General features: G+C 39.0%; 2 protein-coding genes and 1 long non-coding RNA gene across 5 annotated transcripts in view; all 3 read right to left on the reverse strand.

Annotated features, from left to right (window-relative positions):
* The window catches only part of LOC146521314 (uncharacterized), an 87447-nt gene that overhangs the window by 10309 nt on the left and 54147 nt on the right, over positions 1-22991 (reverse strand). Inside the window, exon 1 of one of the 3 annotated variants that reach the window (XM_085154979.1) lies at positions 8217-8464. The exons of the other annotated variants lie outside the window; for them this stretch is intronic. The gene's annotated coding sequence lies outside the window, so the exon portion shown is untranslated. Of the gene's footprint in view, positions 1-8216; positions 8465-22991 lie in introns of those variants that run through there. 3 annotated transcript variants of the gene reach the window in all.
* LOC146521315 (uncharacterized) lies at positions 34-7736 on the reverse strand. Its single transcript, XR_014873436.1, has 2 exons — positions 7679-7736; positions 34-7530 (listed from the first exon to the last, which is right to left on the reverse strand). It is a non-coding gene; the product is annotated as an uncharacterized LOC146521315 (long non-coding RNA).
* On the reverse strand, positions 17478-22924 carry LOC146521316 (uncharacterized). Its single transcript, XM_085155175.1, has 2 exons — positions 20900-22924; positions 17478-19365 (listed from the first exon to the last, which is right to left on the reverse strand). The coding sequence occupies exons 1-2, from the start codon at positions 20948-20950 to the stop codon at positions 18553-18555; spliced, it is 864 nt and encodes a 287-aa protein (XP_085011301.1). The 5' UTR covers positions 20951-22924; the 3' UTR covers positions 17478-18552.

Here is a 22991-nt window from a genome sequence, read left to right on the forward strand (position 1 = left end):
CACAAAAAGTATATGTATTTTATCCCTGAGAAAAAAAAAAGCAGAGCAAATAAACATGACTAAACTCCTCAGTGACAACAATACCTATGAAACTTCAATGTGGAAACCGAGAAGCAGCTACAACAAGAAAGTCATCAGCTGCCCACAAGAACCTGAAAGGGAAAAAGCCACTGACCCCCCTGCATATCACTGCCTTTACCCAGTGGATGCTACACCCTGTATATATGGACCTCTATAGATCCACAAGTCCGGCTCACACTCAATGGTAGCAGTATCACCTTAAGCACCTCATTAGATTCCACCTACTCCACCCAGACAACCCATATGGAAAGGATATATATAAATCTTATAAAGTTTGTATCTGTCTTGTGTGAAACTTGTATGAAAAGCATACAAGAGTGAAAACAGATATAAGATCCCTTGAAAAATTATATAATGAATCAAATAATTTTTATAATTTTTTACTATTTCTTTTCCATATGGGAAGGTAAAGGGTGGTTGTATGTAAAGATGGGTATCGTTTAGGTTTTATTCGATACCAGTACCAAACTGGTACTTTTGAAACGGTACCAGTGCTTAAACGGTGCTCAAACTGGTGCTTAAAGAATGGAGAACACAAAATTGGTCCAAAAACCTCTCATGTTCAGCTGTTTTTTTTGTAAAAAGATAACAATGTTAGCCTTTTCTGCAGCTATAGGGCATATATGGTATCACTCTTGGCTGGAAGCAGTGCTTAAACAATGGAAAAAACACAAACTTTGTACAAAAACCTCTCATGTTTAGCCATTTTCCATTTTTTCTTTGGTCATTTTAGCCTTTTTGGCCAGGGTGAAGGGAGTATTTGCCATCATACAAGAAGACAGCCGCATGTGACGGTGTTTGCTAGTTCACCTTACATGCATTAATGTAATAACGTGGTTAGCCTACTCAACGTAAATTACACACGAACAACATTAAGCTACATATATTGTTACAAATATATGTAAGAACTGAGCCAAATTTAGGAATGCCAACAAAATGAAATAACAATATTTGTATCTTATATATGATACATCTATATATACACTGTCAAAGATACTTGTCTTTGAGTGAAGATTTAAGGTGAGGACATAAATAAATGCAACTTGAATCTTTACTGAAGCTCAGTATTTGACACGGAGATCAAGTTCAATGCTGTAATAACTAATAATGATTAATATAATAATAACTGTAATATTGGCAGTATAATATTTACATTACCAACATGAGATGACTTTAGTCTCATGAGCAACATTAGCTAATTGTTATTTACTAGCTAATCTTAAAATGACTGTTCAGTACAGAAATGAAGCCCAACAGTCATGTTTTTAGAGTCCCGCGGTCTCAGATACTCAACAAATCAAACAAAGCTCATAAAAAAATAAACAGATGAACAAAAACATTTTCTCTTTCATTTCAAACAATGCTGTATGAAATGTTTCCAGCGGTTAGTATCATGGTTGCTAGGCAACCTGAGCAGCGCCATGGAGGCCAGACCGTCCCATTACACAAGCATCTCACTTCCGGTCTTCGAGAACGATTCCCGCGTGGCCCGCATCCTCCAAGGCTGAAAGAAAGTGAACCTCAACAGCGCCTAGCCACACGAGAAGTCCGATCACTTTCTCTCTAAGCTTCTTAGACTCAGAACAAAAGTTGTCCGGCTTTGTGTGTCTGGCAAAACGCTTTTTACAAATCCTGCTGGAATAGGTCTGGTTACAGCCGCAGTCAAAGCATGATGGAAATAATTGAAGCAAGCAAATGTAGCCCTTTGGCACCCTTCGCAGTAGGCTTCCACTACTCTCTCTATAGGGCTTTGGAGTTGACGTTACGGAACGCTGGGAACGCTGCGCCATCTTCCGGGGAAATGAATCAAAACAAACACACTGTGTTGTAACGACGACTACAAGAAAGATGCTTAAAAGTAGCTCAAAAGAGAATAGACTGTATAGAGACTGATTGCGTTGAGAGGTGAAGCAGCAGCACTTGCAGAAAATAGCGTGCATTGGAAATATGGACCCGCATGAAATACAGCCGTGACGTAGAATCCCTGAAGACCAACCGCTATTGACGTAGCGTGACATTTTTTCGTACCTTGTCAGTGGAGTCAGCGAGTACAAGTCGTTAGTGCTGGGCGATATGACGATATATATCGTGTGGATGATAGAAAAGTGTCTATCGTGCCATTTGTCTTCTATTGTTTCTAACCCAAATTTTATAAATTATTACATAGAATATATAATTAACCCTTTACAACCGGTCGGAGAAGGCACTCCGTTTTACCTAACTATTTTTAAATCCCTGTAGAACTGGAACCAAAAAATTTTTTTTTTCCATGTGAAACCGGAGGAGTTGTACTTGCATCTTATGCCATTAGCTTGTCCTCGGTCACGGTTTCCTTCCACATATAGCTTTGCAAAAATTGCATAAGAAGCACTTGCAGCAACAAAAACATAATATTCCAGAAACACGCTTTGCTGATGTTCATAACACTTCCTACGTTGGCATATACGTCAGCGCGAATTATCGCATGTCCGCCATTACCTCCCCGAAACCGGAAGTGACGTCATTTTTGTGGGCCTTATAAGCCTATGTTGATGTTTATAAAAGTCATGTTTAACTTTATGCTTTTCTGTATTGTTTCTGGGATGCTTAGAACTCAAATTACACTGTTGGAAATATTATAATGCATCAAAATAAACTATTTTCATTTTTCCTGTTGTATATAAAAATTAGCGTATCTCAAAAATAAAACTATGAAGACACTCAAAATAAATTTCTCGTGGTTGGAAACTTTTCTATTTACAGTTTTGAGAGATACACCTCTTAATTTTTTTTAACTAAAATATATGTAAAAAACAAAACAAAAAGATTTTCAATTCTTTTGTAGTTTATTGCACTACAAGTTTTCCAATTTATGTAGTTACTATGGACCTAATGGATACATATGCATACTTATTATTAAAATTTGGGCTATAACAGATGTATTAATATATGGAAACTTGAAATGCTCCCACAAATGGCACTACTACAGTTAAAGAAATTGCAATAATTTATTCATATTTATTATAAATAATTCTAATTACACATCTTGCTTCCATGTTTGTATCCTGTGTCACTAAAAATACATTTTATTTTAGTTTTATACATTGATTAATGACCTGTAGAATCTCCTTATCATATTAAGTGATTCATAATTGTCACTTCACTTAAAAGTGATGACATCCTTGCATTACATACTTTAGGATCATTTTTTGCAGGCGGGTTTCTGAGAGAGAACAGGCAGATTTACACTATAACATGCAGCGTTCTATAGATGGGTGCATAAAAAAAAAGAAAAATTACATGTATGTGCTACCTTTCTAAACACTTTGTTACATTTATGATAAAGTAGATAAAACATATTTGTGTCAGCCTTGGTTCATTAGTTTTTGTCTTTAAATTAACTTTGTCTGTGTGTGTTTCAAGTCCTGCACTCTCAAAGACTGAATGAACCAGCATTGCAGCCATGGGTCACTGTGAGCAACACAGGGAAGATTGAAGCCGCCCACTGCACCTGTATGGCCGGAGTCATGGAGACCTGCAGCCAAGTCGCTGCTCTTCTGTTTAATGTAGAAGCAACAGTGCAGATCCGTGGCACAAGGACTGTTACAGATGAACCTGCATACTGGGTTTTGCTGGGTAATATGACCAAGATACAGCCAGAGGTTGGCCATGAGATGGACCTCTCCTTTCAGCTGCCCAAAAAAAGGCTCTTGATCAAAACATAAACCGACCATCCGTATTGAAAGGTAAAACTAGCCGTCCTCAAAAAAGAAAAATCCTACCTGCTACTGTGGAGGAGTTGTCACCGCTATAGGGCATTGGAGCGTGATGTCACGGGGGTGGGCGTGGAAGGGATCTTGGCCTGATGCGCCATTTTCCGGGTCCAAACAAAGTGCAAGCGAAAAAGGAGCGAAGGCACACACAACAGCCATGGTTCGTACTTGCTGTGTGGTCGGCTGTGGAATAAGCTTAAAAAGGGTTTGTCTTTTTATTCTTTCCTAACCTGGAAGCATGATGAGGGAACTTATATGGCGGACCTTACAAAACGAAGGCGTCCAGCCTGGATAGCAGCCATGAGACGGCTTGATATCCAGTTCGCTTCCATCTCCAGATATCTGTTGGTGTGCTCCAGACATTTTCACCCCGGTAAGTTCTGTATGTTCATATCACTCTTTATAGCTTAATAATATTATCGTTGGGGCTCTTGGAAGTTTATAGAAATATGCAAACAAACATAGAATTGAGTGACTGTGGAGACATACGTGCTATGTAACGATTTGCTAACTCTTTCGCACAACTGTAGGGAAGCCTGCCCATGAAATGAATCAAAAAAATCCAGACTGGTTACCAACGTTACACATAGGGCACTCTGAAATCCGAACGTGAGGGTTGGGGTTAACAAGATACGTGAATATATCAGGGTAGGACAGTGGTGGTAAGTCCTCTGGGTCTTTACTCCACTGCCGTATTTCATAGTCCACACCAGAGGCGGAGGCAGACATTTGAAACACCCGGAACTTAGCCCTAAAGTGTAGTATGCATGTGGGATTTATTTTTTTTTATTTTTTTTGGGGGGGGGGTTAGAAATTACTGAAAGATTAATTGGAGCATAGCTGAGCCACTGAGAGCTGAGCAGCAAAAGGAAATTAAGTGATGGTAGAAATGACTGAAAGATTAATAGGCTTTGTTATGAATTTTGTTCAAAAAAGAATGACTTCATATAGGAAAGAAAATATATATCACATATGCAGGACACCTTAAACTAGTTTTTTAATTAAGCAGCAAGGCAGAACAAAGTCGGCAGAACAAAGTCGTCCTGTATCAAGACACGTGGACTAAACCCCAATTCAACCAAACCCAGAACTGATCTGCAATTAAAACAGGACTACAACAGTTCAAAATCAGGACTACTTAGGACATGGCTATTCAACTAAGAAGTTAGTTGGGCCAGATTTTCAAACAGAGGAATTTATCTGGGCCAGATATTTTTTTGCAGCCAGTAAGCAGCAGATCATGATAAATTTCAAACCCACACAACTGTATTGAAAAACAAGTAATTTTTGTTTTATTCCTTTTTCCCCTGTAAATCTGGTGACCTCTCACAAATGCACACCAAAAGGTCCATTTAAAAAAGGGGAACTATAACTAAACTATTTTTTTTTTTGCACATTTGAAATAATAATAATAAAAAACATTTTGAACCCATCTCCTGCTATAGACATTACATCAGTTTTCCTCAGGTCATCTAACAGCATTTCAAACTCGTCTGACGCCAGAACTTCAACTCTACGAACTGTCTGACAGGGGTACGTTTTTAATAGCAGATGTCACACTTACTTTAATTTTTTCGTCACTTATCACCGCATCCACCACGGCCAGCATGCAGTATTTCACTGTTTCAGAATCTGTGGAAGGCCTTTTCTTCTTCGCCAAGAAGCAAACACGAAGGAAAGCTGCTGCAACTCTCTCTTGGACTGTACAGGACCCTCACCATGGTAGTACAACTCCGGTTGTAAGATTATTAAACTCGCAGTTAAACTGTACTTTTGCAGCCCTCTCCTGAGATTGCTCTGGAAAGTTTGTGTAGAAAGTCTGGTGTTTGTCATTGTGGTGCCTCCGTAAGTACAGCAACACACTCACTGCAAATTAAACACATTGGTTTGGCATTTGGATTTGGCGGTAAAATGAATAAGTATTTGTTAGTCCAGGCAGGGTTAAACCGAAGTTTTCATTGTCAATTTTGCACTTTTGGACTGAGAAAGACGTGCTGTTGTCGCATCATATATTACGATGATTGTTTAATATGTTTACATCACGGTGCATTGTGGGTTAAATATTGCTAGGCTACTAGGAGTGTTGCATTCACAGTCTACACTACGCTGTAGGAATTTTTAATTTTTTTAAATTAATTAATGAATTAATTTTTTGCGTTTTCTCTGTGTTTCTGCTAGGACCACAGGCAGGGCCACTCACAGGTTGCTTCTGGGCCGCATTTGGCCCACGCGCCGCCGTTTGAATAGGCTTGACTTAGGATTTAACCAAGACAGAACCAGAATCAGAACTAGATGATATTAGCACTAAAAATCATCATAGACCTGCACTACACTTATTTTTTTAATGCTACCAAAAGTACAATATTTAGATTGAGAAAAGTTTATATAATTATTTAGCCTTGTTGTGCAAACAAGCCTGCATAACTTAATAAATATATAACTTGAAAAATAACAAACCTAAAAAGAAACACTAGGTACGAGATACACGAGGACCTATGATACGGTGATACTTTTGGTAAACAACCATTTGACTAACATGTGTTTCTCACCTGCTCTTGTTCTCTCTCTGTTCCTCTTTCTCCCTCTTTGTGCTGACAATCATCAAATATACAGTTGAAACCAGATATTTACATACTCTTCAGATGAAAACACTTTTTTAATTGTAACATCAAACCAGAATAAATATTTATTTTTTTTAGATTGATAAATATAAAAAACATATTTGTTAACTTTAAGAGTAAAGAGAGAAACTCTCTGTATTTCTTAATTGTAAATGGCACCAAATTGTATTCAAACTTGAGCCACACTTATGGAGCGCCACAATTCTTTTCCTGGTGTTTTGGTTGACATCTCTTGATTTTCCCATTTCAAAGAAACAGACTCTGTGTTTTGCCTTATATGCATCCACAGCTGTGCCACCAATTTACTCACATGGACTCTACTAACCTATCAGAAGCTTCTTCAGCTCAGAATGGAAACGTCTGCAGTTTTCTTATTAATTAACAATAAACTTAGTGTATATGCACTCCTAAATTTGATGAAAGTGATAAAAAATAGACAGCTCTGTCTCTCTTTATTCTGACATTTAACTCATTCAAAAGATATTTCAATATTTATTTATCCAAAACAAAACAAGTTTACTCTAAATTGATGTTGTACAGTAAAAAATGTTCTTGTGTTTTCCATAAAGTGTATGTAAATATCTGGTTTAAACTGTGAATATACTGCTGTGTATTGAAGTTCCTCTTGTTTTGCATAGATATACTGAACAACATACAAAGCATAATATATAAAATAACATCTACCTGAGTTTTTTCTTTGAAAGAAGCTCCTTATGTCCATTCTTGTATATCAGTGCATTACTGAAAGATTTATTTAGCCGTGGAGGGTAACAACTGAAAATACGAAATAAACACACATGTAAGCTAAGACTCTCTAAAAAAACAGCATTGTTGTTGTTCGGCTTTTCATTTCGCCATTTGTTGATTCACTTGAAGAGCAAGTAACGTAATATGGGTCAAGTGATCAGTTTGACATCAATCTTTCGTGATACACCGTCATATTTAATTTTTTTGCACAGTACGAATGATTTGCTTTGGTACCTGGATGAACTTCAGTTCTCCTCTGTCTGCCTGGCTCCGTTTCTCCAACAGCGCACTCACAGGCAGTAGCTGCCCCGCCCCGCTTAGTGCCTGACCTCGGATCATACCAATATTAGGGGGATTTACGCACAGTCGTAAATGCCCACAGTGTGCACTATGTGCTTCGGATATTGTGTGTAGTCTTTTGTTTTATACAGTTGTAAGCCAGGCATCTAACTATGAAAAAATTACACTCCAAAAGACCCCGGGCTTCTGGCTCAGTAAACCACGCCCCCCCCCCCCCCCCCCCCCCCGCTCCGCCACTGGTCCGCACACAAATTCTTTTTACACATACAGATCCTGATTTACAAGTACAAAATATTTATGACCACATTTTGAGCCCATACTTGAGCTTTACCCCGGAAAATGGCGCATCAGGCCAAAATCCTTTCCACGCCCACCCCTGTGACATCACGCTCCAAAGCCCTTTGGCCCCCTTCTCAGCAAGCTTCCACTACTCTCACCCTGGGGTTGCGCTCCCCCACGCTTGTACCTGTGGCTTCATGTCCTGGGGGTGGGGGTTGGTTGTTCTCCTGCCCTGCACCCCATCCTTTTGTTCATATTCAAAGACTATTTTTCTTTATGTATTCTTTCCCCCCAGCAACCGCCATATTATGATGTTGCAAGCAATCACAAACTCTACAGTCTGTCTAACTCCAGTGTATACCAAGCAATCTATTATTCTCAACAGAGCTAAACTCAGCATAAACTGAACCTGCATTAAATTTAGCTCGATGCTTACCTTTAGATGAGCCCACAAACCGAGAGAAACTCCGTGATGAAGCTGGAAGTCTTAAGAAACAGATCAGGGAGCAGAGACCCACGTGGTTCACGCTGATCTCAGCTACAATCCAGGAGACAAGGGTGTGCAGATCGATGCAGATATCGACCCAAACGTTGGTAGTGGTATATGTTCCTGTAGGTTTACTACTTTACTCCCGTTTCATGAAAAAGCAGCTCTCTATGCTCGACTTCTCTCCTCTCCTGCAAACACACTTTGCCCCGCCCCCTTTTACCCGGCTCCGTTCTGATTTGTTGCTGTGCGGTCACGTGACTCAGCTGCGCAACGTAACCCCGTAGAGTGTTATTTCAAAAGTAGAGCAAAACTCCTTTTCCTAAACTCTTTTCCTTGGCCTCGATGACGTCATCGAACGTCATCGTGGGGAGGACAACTGCTGAGAAGTCAGTAAAACAGAGGAGCTGTGCTGACAATTGGAACAGCCTTACACTCGTCTCTCTGTAACAACGTGACACCGGATGTCCGCCTGTTGAAACTACATTGTGCTGAAGATGGACTACAAAACAAACATCTTATTTCGTCACAGTGTGTTCCTACCCTGTTGTTTTATGGAGGTCATATAAACGAGAACAACCTGTTAAAAATATTGCTTCATTATTAAGTTTGAATTTTAAAGAAGAAGGAACAGTTAGGGTCAGATTTAGTAACATCTGCAGCAGCTCAAACACGTCTTTTGATGTTAAAGAGCTGCTAGATTTACTGAAGAGACTGTCCCAAAACTCTCCAGTCAGTCCTCAAGCTGTGTTTTTTTTTTTTTTTTTTTTTTTTGCCTGTCCCATTTGGTTCTTTAGCCGTCAGAATTGTTGTCTGAAGACCAACAAGGATACCCAATGGATTTATTTTGCCAAATGGATCATCATGGCATTGCCGTATTGGTCCATTTGATCGACCTTTGTTTTTATTATTATTTTATTTTCAGTTGTTACAGACGGGACAGACATGAGTGAGGGATAGGAAAGGGAGAAAGAAAGAGGAAGGAAAAGAAAAACAGAAGGGGAGAGGGACAGTGACAAAGGGGGGAAGTCAAGCTGTGTTTTGAGGTGAGCCCCACTTATTTTTCCTCCATAATACAGTTTATATGAAGCTGAAATGAATTACGCTTCTTATTTTTTAATAGTGCACACAGCTAACTCTCTCTGCTGAATATGTAAAAAATAAAAGTGTTACTGTGTTACATGCCTGACTGTTGGTCATGGTCTGATGGGAAATAATGTTTTCTGTTCTTTAGCACATCGAAGAGTCAGCTGTTCACAGCTGCTCTCAAGCAGATTTTTACTGAACTGGAGTGGCTTCTTCATAGAGAGATTAAAGCACACTGTTAGTAGATCATCCTGCAATTGTGACATCACAATAATTGGCCTCGCTTTATAAATCTGTCAGTTCTATAACATATGAAATTAAATACATAATACAATAAGTACTTTGTGAAGGACTTTGCTGACATCTTGGCTGAATACATGCCAAAATATGATTGTGTTCTTATCGTGTTAATATTCACGTGTGTTGTCCTGATATGCCCATGGCAAAGGGCTTTTAAAGCCTTATTGATTCTTTTAATGTGGTGCAATGTGTGACCTGTCCCACACATAAATGTGGACACACACTTGATCTTGTTTTATCTCATGTTTTGTTTTGGGGGTTTTTGTTTTGTTTTTAATGTAGAGATTTGTGATGCTGTGTTTTCTGACCACAGTCCTGTGATGTTTGAAGTTCCTCTTGCCTGTACCTCAGTTAAACCTCACGCTGCTGCTTGGCACTGTCAAGTTTTTATCTCCTCACTTGCTGAGCAGTTTTCAACAGTTTTAACCAGAACTGTAAAATCCCAGATTTTTAATGCAGCCAGACCACAGAACTGAGCTCATGGTTTTATTCCACCTGCCAGACTGCTTTGGACTGCTTTGCACATGGCTCCATTAAAATCCAGGCATTCTAAAACTAAATCTGAGCCCTGGCTGAACGACACGACCCGAGCTGTCAGACACGAGTGCCGTCGAGCTGAGCACACGTGGAAAAAGGACAATTTACAAGTGTCATTACAAATGCTAAAGGACTGTTAGCGTCAATATAAAAAAAAAAATCCACTTATCTGACATTATTCTGTGAAACTGTAACAACTTGCATGTTTTATTTAAAACTATTAACTCTGTTCTCAGTGCACCACATACTGACTCTATCAAGCCCTTCTCTGCAGCCTGAGAAAGTTTTTTTCAATTCAATTCAATGATAAAAAGACTGAGGTGATGATTTTTGGTAGCCCCACTGAGACCCCAAATGTATAGATGTATTTAGATTCCTTGGCTCGGTATGTTAAGCCAACTGTCACAAACCTGCTGGTCAAAGTGGACTGTGATCTGAAGCTTGACAGTTAGATTAAGGCAGTGGTAAAATCAAGCATCTTTCAGCTGAGGCAGCTGGCTAAAATAAAGCCAAATCTTTCACAGAGGCACTTTGAGACAGTTATCTGGCACTCGATTGGATTACTGTAATGCACTTTATATATGGGTCAGTGCTTCATACATCTACAGAAGATTCAAAATGCTGCACCTCCAAAGTTTGAGCGCATTTCCCCTATTTTAGTTTCACTTCACCTGCTTCACATTTCTTTTAGGATTCCTTTTAAAAAAAATTTATTTGCGTTTAAAGCCCTCCATGGCCTAGTCCAATCTTATCTCTCTGAGCTGCTACTGCCGTATACACCCACCTGCTCTCTTAAGTCAGCTGATCAGCTTTTCCTGAATGTACCCAGGACTGAGCATAAACTTAGAGGAGATCGTGCTTTTGCTCAGCCCTAGTGAGTAGCCTAAGCCCAGCAGGAGTGGATATTGCTGTGGGTAATGAGAAAAGATGACATTATATGCCACGGTAAATGCACTGCCTAATTGTTACCTCTCCCCACTGCCTTCAGTGGCAGGCAGCAGGAAACAGGTCAGGAGGCAGAGATGATCTTTAAGTTTAACATTACTCACAATATTGCCAAAGAGTGATAAGGAATTTAAGCACAAGCACGTTTCAGCAACTTATCTTTCTTGTAGATCTGTGCTCCAAATAAAGAACTTTGTGCTGACAAGATTATTAGTTAAAATAACAAATTTTAAGTTACAAATCAATATTGTCTGCATGGACAGATGTTCCACATTCCATATATCATCATTCAGGTCCTGCATCAATACATTTCCATATTTTTATATCTATAAAAAAAAAGCTGACACTTGCGAGACTCTATCAAAGGGGTGAGCATCACAGCAGATGCCTTTGTGTCAAAGTACTGTAACTTTGTGGACATGTAGCCAACAGTAATGTTTTAACGTTCTTTGCAGATATATAAGTGATCTAAAATTTAATACTTGCTTTTAAAAGTTTATTCTTTGGCCACCACGCTTCAGCCATCTGCTGTTTGTTTTTTTTTCTTTTTTGTTTTTTAAATAGCCACAGCCACCACTGCACTATGAATTCTGGCCTATGTTGTGACATAATCAGCCTTCAAATGGGGCCTCGAAGGATGCAGACCAAGTATAGATAGATAATATAAGTGTAGATACTTACATGAAAACAAACATGAAACTGAAAAAGCTGAAAAGTTGCAGAAATTGTAAAAACTTTGCAGAAGCAAAGGAACTTTGCTAAAATGTAATAACTTAGCAGAACTGCAATATCTTAGAGGAAACATAATACTTTGCAGAAATACAATAGCATAGCAGAACTTACCAGAAACATGATAACTTCTCAAAAATACAAGAATTTAGGAGAAATAGTATAAGATAACAGAAAGAATATATTTAGCCAAAAATACTTAAACATTACAGAAACACTATGATTTAGAATTAGAAAAATAGTACAACATAGCAGAAATACTGTGATTTACCAGAGACACTGTGATGAACTATGAATATTGTAATTTTAAATTAATACTATGTTTTAGCACAAATACTATCATTTGGCAGAATACTATGTTTCAGCACAAATACTCTGGTTTAGCACACATATTATAACATAGCAGAAATACAATTATATAGCAGAAATGCTATATTTAGAAAAAAAAATATAATATAGTAGAAATACTATGATTTAGCAGAAATACTACAATATAGCATAATAACAATGATTTAGAACAAATACTATGATTGAGCAGAATAGTAAGAACTTAAGTGAAAATACTGGAAAAGTAAAATGACAAGCTGAAAAAAAACGGAACATGTTTAAGCTCCGTCAAAACTAATTATTGTTCACCTGTGGAAAAAAAGAAATCCAAATACATTTGAAAAAAACAAAAACAAATAAGAAAAAACAATAGATAAACACAAAATCAAATATGGATACAGAAATGTACAGAGAGAGACACACACACAGGGTCTATGCCAGTCAACCATTCTGAATATATTATATTTTTATCCAACAATGAGATGCTGCCCTAAAGAGGGTCTTTCTCTCTCTCTCTCTCTCTCTCTCACACACACACACACACACACACACACACACACACACACACACACACACACACACACACACACACACACACACACACAGCAGGGCAGCAAGTGAACAGGGGCTGTTAACAGCATGTTTCTTAGTCAGTCAAACAGCTGTGAGCTGCTGAATTTGAATCCACCAATCAGAGAGGTTATGTACTTTTTCCCGCCAAAACTGATGCACCAAGTGCAGGCTTTTACACACACATGCAGCACAGAGAAACAGGATTTCTGCAGTCTTTTTCTCATATTGAGGATTCCCCTCCAACAAATGGCCATAATTACCTAACCTCAGGGGCTAGAGCGGTCGTTCTTGGACCGTTTTGTTCAGAAGAGATGGGGGAATCGTCAAGTGTTGTCTATTTAAAATAAAAATGTGAATTTTTAGAGATATATGACATGGATGACTGGTTGGCTTACAAGCCATGAAGGCCCCAATATGCAAATTTGAATGCCTCAGCCCTCAGATATGATTGGCTGGCTGGGAAGCCATGCAGGCCCTAATTTGTAAATTTGAATGTCTCAGACCTCAGATATGATTGGCTGGCTGGGAAGCCGTGCAGACCCTGATATGCAAATTTGAATGTCTCAGTCCTCACAGAGGATTGGCTGCCTGGGGACCTGGCAGTAATATATAGAAATAGTATGATTAAGCATAAATACTACATTTAGTAGAAATACTATGTTTTATTACAAATCCTATAAAAAGCAGAAATACTCTATTTACCTCAAATCCTATAAAATAGCAGAAATAGTATGATTTAGCAGAAATACTGTATTTAGCACAAGTACCGAAAAGTAGCAGAAATACTATGATTTAGCAGAATAGTAATAACTTACAAAATTACAAATATTTTGTAATTTTGTAAGTTGAAACACAAATGCACAGAGGGACACACAAACACAGGCTCTAATCCAGTCAACCAGTCTAACTATATTCAATTTAAATCCTACAATGAGATGCTGCCAAATAAGGGTAGGGTTCTCTCTCTCTCACTAAACACACACACACACACACACACACACACACACACACACACACACAGAAAGAGAGAGAAGCAAGTTTGTAGGTCAGTCAAGCAGACTGGGAGCTGCTAAATTTGAATCCACCAATCAGAGAGGGTGTGTACTTTTTCCCGCCAAAACAGGTGCAGCCGTTTTTACACACACGCAGAAGAGAGACAGGATTTTTGCAGGCTAATAGATGAGAAAAAAATTCTTGAATTGTGAGCGTCAGGAGTGTCTGAAGATATATCGGGACAAGCCTCATGTCTTAACGTCGCTTCGTTAAGGAGATATGACGATTCGAATATGCCTCTCATTACAGAAATCAAGCGGTGATTTTGAACAAACTCTACATTGACTTTCTATGGAGAGTTTTCCGACTTTGTGTTGGTCTGAGGAGATTTGCCAAAATTCTATAAATCCCACAACAATGATAATGACATTTTCTGAAAGCCAGCAAAAATACCTATGTTGTGATGTATAATTTGTGGAAGTTGAGTGAAAATTGAGCAAGTAGCAAGAAGTTGTTTGGACATGAAGAGAAGACTGCGAAACTTACAGTGGCACACTGAAAGCCAAGTGCATAGAAACCATAACAACGCATGTATTTTGTGAAAAATCACAAAGATGAAACTCAAAACTTAAAGAGGGATAAGATGAAAACGGTAACAGATATGAAAAAGCTGAATCATACATGAATAGCCCAATAATTTGTGAACATTTTAAAATTTGAATGGTTGTTCTAGGCGAAAGTATGAGGAAGTAGTTAAGTTACAAAAACAAGCAAGTTTTAGCAGAATTGCAGAAGTTTCCCATTCATTTCAATGGGACAAATTAAAGGGAAAAAGCTCAATATTTTAAAAAGTATAATAGTAATAAATACCAAAAGTCATAGCAGTCGTTAGCAGAAAAAGCTGAATAGTTTAAAATTTGAACGGTGAAAATAGCACAAAAATTGTGGAAGTAGTTAAAGTCCAAAAAACGTATGGAAGCCACATGAAGAATAAAGTATAAAGTATAAAGTATAAAGAATAAAGAGAAACAGGAACTCAATAGTGTGGATGCCTTAAAGCATAGGTGTCAAACTCTGGCCCGCGGGCCAAATTTGGCCTGCAGCCTAATTACATTTGGCCCGCAAAGCCATACCAATTTACTATCAGAGCTGGCCTACTGGTATTATACAGCTAATGTATATATTGTTTAGTATTAAGCTTTGCTTGTTCCATATTCAGTTTTTCAGCAAAACGTCTTTGAGTCCATAAGAAAAGATTCATTCTTATATCTGGAGGAATAAATATATTTCAATAAATATTAACGTTAGCCCGCGACTTTGTTCCAGTTTTGAATTTTGGCCCACTGTGTATTTGAGTTTGACACCCCTGCCTTAAAGCATCCACACAATAACTTCATACTGTCACTGGGTTTAAACTAAAGGAGTGTTCAGAAGAAATCATCAGTATCAAACTGTGACAATAAAAAATGTTCATTAAAGTAATCAAGAATGGGATGAGTTTGATGTGAATCTTTGGTAATGCATGGGGGAAGCTCTGTGCCAATTTGATCAACAACTAGGGATTTTATCCTTTTCTGGATGCAATACCTTGGCCTCCAGTAACACTATATGGAATCTTAGAGTCATTTTGACCAGGATTTCTCCTTTTATGGAAATATAAAGAAAATATTTAAGACTGCTTTCTTCCATTGCTGCAATATCTTTAAAATCAGAAATATCCTGTTCCAGGGTGATGCTGAAAAACTCGTTCACGCATTTATTACTTCTTGTCTGGAATATTGTAATTCATTATTATCAGGATGTTCTTTTTTGTGTGGGGACACAGGCAAGATGCAATGGCTGCTGTTTTATCATGTGTGGATGCACATGCCCAGCTCCCAAATTGTACCCAAATACTGTGCGTCCCTCCATCCAACCACACACTTTCGGGACTGTGACCACCCACTGCACATGCTCCACCGAGGTATCACTGTGAATGACAACATCATCCAGGTAGCAAACAGCATATGCAGTGTGAGGACGCTGCTATCGCTACAGGAGGTGCTACAAACAAGCCTAACAGAAGTGTGACGAATGGTACGAACCATACAGAGTAGAGAAGGCTGGTTTTGTCTTTGGCCTCTGCAGACAAATCACTTCTTAATTACCTGGAAGCACCTTAAAGACAACCGGCCCCTCTCAACAGCTGGGACAAATCATCTGGCAAACAGATAAGCATAGGAGACCAAACACTGAGGAACAAATCCTCATTTCATCCTGAGATAACAGCATTTTCACCATTTCAGCCAATTCCTTTTGCACAATTTGTCTCTTGTGCTTAGGCAAACTGTAGGGCCATGAACACACTTTCCAGGTTTCAAATTGGTGCTGCATGAGAGTCTTGCAGATGGTCGGGGGAAGAACACATCTTCAAACTACTGTTGCAATGCAGGAACATCTGCTTTATTGGAATGTGTGAGATGCTAATCACAAAGCATCTTAAACACACTCTGTGAAAACTTCATGCCCACATCTTGTTTTTAAGAAAAATCAAACATCTTTTCCTTAAGATCATTTCAGAGTTTTTAATGAGGTGCAGGAACCGTGCCGAGAGCAGCAAAGACTCCTCCTCTGATAAACCTCCACATGTACCACTAAAAACATTTAAATTAGTTTGAATCGGAAATCATGGCTCAAACTACTTGCTGTGAAACTACAGCTGCAGAACATGTGGATCAAAATGAATTCATTAAAAAATAACGTGTGGATTTCAAGGATACAGTAAATACACTGAAGTGAAAGGAGGAGCCAAAAATAGATGTTTAATAGGATTTGAATTAACTAAAATTAGTCACCTGTGATCTTTAAAATGGTTCTGATGTGTGTTGCTGTTTTGAACTTTTAACAGTTCTTTGCTGCCACTGTGAATATTGTGTTCTTTCCCTAATTAAATAAAGGTTACACAGCCTCACTGCTCCATCTTCTGGTAAAAAAAAAAAAAAAAGGTATTACATGGAAGTACAGCCCAAAACCAGTTCAGCTTGAGTTTCTTTTTTCTGGACATAAAGTCACAGCAGGTGTTGTTTCAAAGCTGGTGGACATATTAAGTTCATTTTGGAAATTTTAAGAGCAACTGCTGTGAAATTATTTGCTGTTTTGGGAGAAAAGGATTTAAGAGAAGATTTTACCACGGCAAAAGTTTAAATATGAATGAAGGATTGAAATTTAACTGAGGTGAAACATGCAATGAATACATAAAAAATAAGTTAATTTTGGAAAAGCTAAAAAAGTTCAAATAAAACAAATGATTTACATATCCATATGTGATTTTTGATAGAATACCAGTTTGGTTAAAAAACAGAAATAAAAGACATTCCTATAACTTTAATAGTACAACTACTAAACACTACTGTGTCCTAAGGGAACAAAGATTAAAATGTAACCGGGATAACATTTTAGAGAATTAAAATCCCTCAAAGGAAAAAACATAAACTTGATTTACATATCTATACATGCAGCTTCCTAAATGTAACATTCAAGATTATTCACTGCAACTCCAGAAATCAGAGCTACCTCATCAGATCCAAGTGTGACATTAGCTGACACTCTTTACAGGAGATTCCATCTGAACTCTGTGGAGCCTGATCTCAAGGTTTTTAAGTCTGACCCTGAAACCAGAAAAGGATCTTTCTCTCTCTTCAGATTCATTGTGATCCAGTGATTTCAGTCCTGCATGATAAGGGTGATGTTTGCACAGAGCAGATAATGAAGTGAATGTTTTTGCACATTGGTAAAAGTGAAACAGTTTATTTACAGCGTGGGATTGTTTGTGTTCGGAGTATGAAATGACATTCCTGAAGCTCTTGTCACACTGGTCACAGCTGAAGTTCACTTCCATGTGCGTACGTTCATGTTTGTTACGATGACCTGATTGTGAGAAGCTTTTTTCACAGTGTCTGCACTTGTATGGTGTCTCTCCTGTGTGGATTTGCTTATGCTTTTTCTTTAAGCTCACGTGCAGTGGTGAAGGATGACCCACACTAGTCACAGATGTGCTTTTTCACCCCACTGTGGAAGAGTTCATGTATTTTTAATGTACTTGGTGTGTGGAAGCCTCTCCCACATTCTTTGTAGCCGTTCATTTTGTCTCCAGTGTGTCTACGTTGATGTGGTTTTAGGTCCCGTTGATGATTGGAGGTTTTTCCACAAAGGTTACAAAGAAACTCTTTCCCACCACCACAGTGACAACAGGGCTGAGAACTGGATCCATCTGTGTTGCACTGCTTTTTTATTTTTATCCTGAATGTCGCCTGAAACAAAGAGCATCTCTGCCAACATCCAATTACATTTTACTGTTTACATTATAACACTCAGCTTACTGAACGAAAAGACTCTTTATTTTTCCAAACAGTTCATTCAGTATAACTCCATAAGTTTACTGATGAGACTTGTTCCAAACAATCAGGTTAAAGGATAAAAGGATAAATACATACTTCACAGTAACTGCACTTGTATGATTTAAAAGTCTTCTCACACAGGTCACCTTTGTAAGGTCTCTCTTCAGTGTGGCTAAACATGTGTTGTTGTAACTGTGCATCTGTTGTAAACAGTTTCCCACACTGATCACAGCAGTAAACACCATTTCCAGTGTGAATCCGTAGGTGAATATTTCGGTCGTGTTTTTCACTGAAACTTTTTCCACAAAACTTGCAACTGTAGGCCTTAATTCCAGAGTGGGTAACTAGATGCTTCGGTAAGTTTCTATAATTTTCGACTTTGAGGAAAAGCTTTACCACACAAGTCACAGTAGTGTGCTTTAACTCCACTGTGGATTTTTTAAGGTTTGAGCCTGGGTAAAAGACTTTCCACACAAGTCACAGCTGTAAGGTTTAACTCTCCTGTGGATGAGTTGGTGTCTTTTTAAGTCTTCAGCCCGGGTAAAAGACTTCCCACACAAGTCACAGCTGTAAGATTTAACTCCACTGTGGATGAGTTGGTGTGTTTTTAAGTTTCCAGCCTCGGTAAAATACTTTCCACACAAGTCACAGCTGTAAGGTTTAATTCCACTGTGGATGAGTTGGTGTTTTTTTAAGTTTCCAGCCTCGGTAAAATACTTTCCACACAAGTCACAGCTGTAAGGTTTAAATCCACTGTGGATGAGTCGATGTGCTTTTAAGCCTCCAGCCTCAGTAAAAGACTTTCCACACAAGTCACAGCTGTAAGGTTTAAATCCACTGTGGATGAGTTGATGTGCTTTTAAGCCTCCAGCCAGGGTAAAAGACTTTCCACACAAGTCACAGTTGTAAGGTTTAAATCCACTGTGGATGAGTCGATGTGCTTTTAAGTTTCCAGCCTGGGTAAAACACTTCCCGCACTCATCACAGCTGTAAGGTTTAAATCCACTGTGGATGAGTTGGTGTGTTTTTAAGTTTTCAGCCCGGGTAAAAGACTTCCCGCACTCATCACAGCTGTAAGGTTTAATTCCACTGTGGATGAGTTGGTGTCTTTTTAAGTCTCCAGCCCGTTTAAAATCCTTCCCACACTCATCACAGCTGTATGTTTTCTCTCCCTTTCTTCTGTGAGGTTTATCGGCCTCCTGAGAGCCCTGACTTCTTGGTCCATGTTGGTCCTGCAGTGACAGAGATACAAACAGAGACAGTGAGTGAAATGCAGTCATCGACCAAACTGTAACTCCCTCTATTAGTGGAATCAAACATGTCAACAAACACATTGTAGGTGTAAGTGTCACAGAAATGGCTTATGTATAAAGAAGTTTAATAGATGGTTCCAGCAGTTAAAATGTTCTTGCTTGTACATTTCTGTGGTCAATATTGTAAGGGTGTGTTTATCTTGTCACAAAGAACAAGTTTTGTTACACCGTTATTATCGCGAGGTTTGGGCGTGATAGCATCGGCTGTGAGCCCACGTTTAATAATCACGCTAAGGAGTTCGGCGAGCTATCTGCAAAGGCCTGGTTAGTCTACCAGCTGTACAAGGTATTTGTCATTTGCCATAACTGTATTGTAATATTGTGAAAATTTGTAATGTATGGTGTTCTAATTATTTTATGTTTTAAATTAGAATGAACAAGACTGTAAAGGTATTCTTCTAGGACCTCCGAAGTGGCAGGCGGCCACGAGGTAATTTTTTGTTGTTAAAGCACGAGTGTTACTTTTGATAGACTGAAGCGCTTAAAGCCTTTGTGTTTTATGTTTGTAGTTTTCACGGCGTTCAATAAATGCAGCGAAGCGCCCGTCTTGAAGAAGCCGTGCCAGTGTTGTCATTTCGGAGTTACAGTTAAAATGCGCCCTAGCCAGTGCCGGTGAGAAGCTAATTACAAAGACAGCTGGCAGCTGCAGAGAGTGACGGTGAAGTGGAGCGACACAAGAGGGCGCCATTGCATAAGCTCACCGTTCTCAAGCAGCCAAGCACAGCGGCAACAACGTTGTACAACTGGAGTAAGGTGGAAATTAATAAAGGACAGTGTTAAAGGTAGAATAATAGTGGTTTAAGTAAAGTTTAAAGAGCCACAATAAGTTTCTATAACACATTTGTCAAAGTTTATTTAATTTCTACTGTACTTCAAGGTGATGCTTTGTAGTTTGGTGAATAGTTCTCTTTGCTTGCTCAAGGTCAAAGTTTGAGTGAAGTTTACAAGGTCCTTTAAGAAAAGGTGCACTTAAAGTATACAGTATTTGATATCTAAACACAGTGCGCTCAATGACATTTAACAAGAATCCCGAGATGGTTGACAAAGATCTCGAAGAGCACCATGCTGTACCACTTACCGAAGTGGAAGACAATGATGATGAACAAATTACAGAACTACAGACTGTTCGTAAAAGTGAAAGAGTAAGAACACTAACAGAAAAGGATAAAGAGCTTCAAGAGAAGAAACTCCAAGGCCTCCAACACAGATATGCCATTGTTTTTGAAAAATGGAGATATGAAGCAAGATTGAGCAAAGTAATATTAAGAAATGAAGTTTCCGAGAGTGAATTAAATGAGCTCATCAACAATGTAAATGTTGCCTTCAAAGATGTACAAACCATTTATGAACAAATACGGCAAATACAAACTCCTGATGCAGATGAAAGACGCAAAGTGGATGCATGTACATCACTTTCCTCGTTCATTGTCAGAAGAGCTAAAAAAACACTTACAAGGAGACCTTGCAGATGGTGATGAAGAGCCATGGCCAGATGTTGGATCATGCTTAGGATCTGAAAGTACTAAATTAAGGTCAAAATCATGAAGGTCTAAAAGTGGTTCAAGCCAGTCATACTCACAAACAATCAAAAGAATAGAAGCAGAGGCTGAGGCAGTTGCGTGTCAGGAAATATTAGCAGTAATGGAGGATCAAGAAAGGAAAGCAGCTGAACTAAAAAAGTTGGAACTTGAAAACTTGGAAAGGCAACAAACAATGGAGGAGCAGCGCAGAAAGATTGAACGCTTGGAAGAGGTTCAAAAATTTAATGCTGCAAGAGCTAAAGTAAAGGTTTATGCAGAAGCTGAAAGTATTTCAGAAAGTCGTAGTTTAGTGCGCAGTATCAAAACTGAGAGCGAAACTTCAGCAATCCCTGCTCCACCACAAGTTTCCTCTCAAGCTCCAAATACAACCCAAGCCCATAATGCCACAAGCCCTGCATTTGTTCCACATACTCCCACAGTCATAAACCAAGCCCAACAAAATCCTGGTGTGCAACCTAAGGGCACCACAGGCCAAGCAGTTAACGCATCAAGTCCGCCATTTATCCCTAAAGCAACACAAGCTGCCGCTTCAGCAACTCATCCACAGCCAAACTTGGAACTAGTCGGCATCCTAGCAGACGCAATAAGTGCTAATCATCTTCCAACTCCAGAACCTGTACTATTCACTGGTGACCCTTTAAAGTTTAAGGACTGGCAGTTGTCATTTGAGACCTTGATTGAAAGAAAAAACATTCCAAAGAACGAAAGACTATTATCTCAGGAAGTACCTTGGTGGACCCGCAATTCAATTCAATTCAATTTTATTTATATAGCGCCAAATCACAACAAAAGTCGCCTCAAGGCGCTTCATAGATACAGAGAAAAACCCAACAATCATATGACCCCCTATGAGCAAGCACTTTGGCGACAGTGGGAAGGAAAAACTCCCTTTTAACAGGAAGAAACCTCCGGCAGAACCAGGCTCAGGGAGGGGCGGCCATATGCTGCGACCAGTTGGGGTGAGAGAAGGAAGACAGGATAAAAGACATGCTGTGGAAGAGAGACAGAGGTTAATAACAGATATGAGTCAATGCAGAGAAGTCTATTAATACATAGTGAGTGAGAAAGGTGACTGGAAAGGAAAAACTCAATGCATCATGGGAATCCCCGGCAGCCTACGTCTATTGCAGCATAACTAAGGGAGGATTCAGGGTCACCTGGTCCAGCACTAACTATATGCTTTAGCAAAAAGGAAAGTTTTAAGCCTAATCTTGAAAGTAGAGATAGTGTCTGTCTCCCGAATCCAAACTGGAAGCTGGTTCCACAGAAGAGGGGCCTGAAAACTGAAGGCTCTCCCTCCCATTCTACTTTTAAATACTCTAGGAACAACAAGTAGGCCTACAGAGCGAGAGCGAAGTGCTCTAATAGGGTGATATACTACAAGGTCATTAAGATAAGATGGGGCCTGATTATTTAAGACCTTGTATGTGAGGAGCAGGATTTTGAATTCAATTCTGGATTTAACAGGAAGCCAATGAAGGGAAGCCAAAACAGGAGAAATATGCTCTCTCTTTCTAGTCCCTGTCAGTCCTCTTGCTGCAGCATTTTGGATTAGCTGAAGGCTTTTCAGTGAGTTTTTTAGGACATTCTGATAATAATGAATTGCAGTAGTCCAGCCTGGAAGTAATAAATGCATGAACTAGTTTTCAGCGTCACTCTGAGACAGGATATTTCTAATTTTAGAGATGTTGCGCAAATGGAAGAACGCAGTCTTACATATTTGTTTAATATGTGCGTTGAAGGACATGTCCTGGTCAAAAATTACTCCAAGGTTCCTCACAGTGTTACTGGAGGCCAAGGTAATGCCATCCAGAGTAAGAATCTGCTTAGATACCATATTTCTAAGCTTATCAGCGCCGAGTACAATAACCTCAGTTTTATCTGAATTAAGAAGCAGAAAGTTAGCGGCCATCCAGGTCTTTATGTCTTTAAGACATCGCTGCAGTTTAACTAATTGGTGTGTGTTATCTGGCTTCATGGATAGATAGAGCTGCGTGTCATCTG

Source organism: Neolamprologus multifasciatus, chromosome 3 (genome assembly GCF_963576455.1).
Source record: "Neolamprologus multifasciatus chromosome 3, fNeoMul1.2, whole genome shotgun sequence".
Classification (NCBI taxonomy): Eukaryota; Metazoa; Chordata; class Actinopteri; order Cichliformes; family Cichlidae; genus Neolamprologus; species Neolamprologus multifasciatus.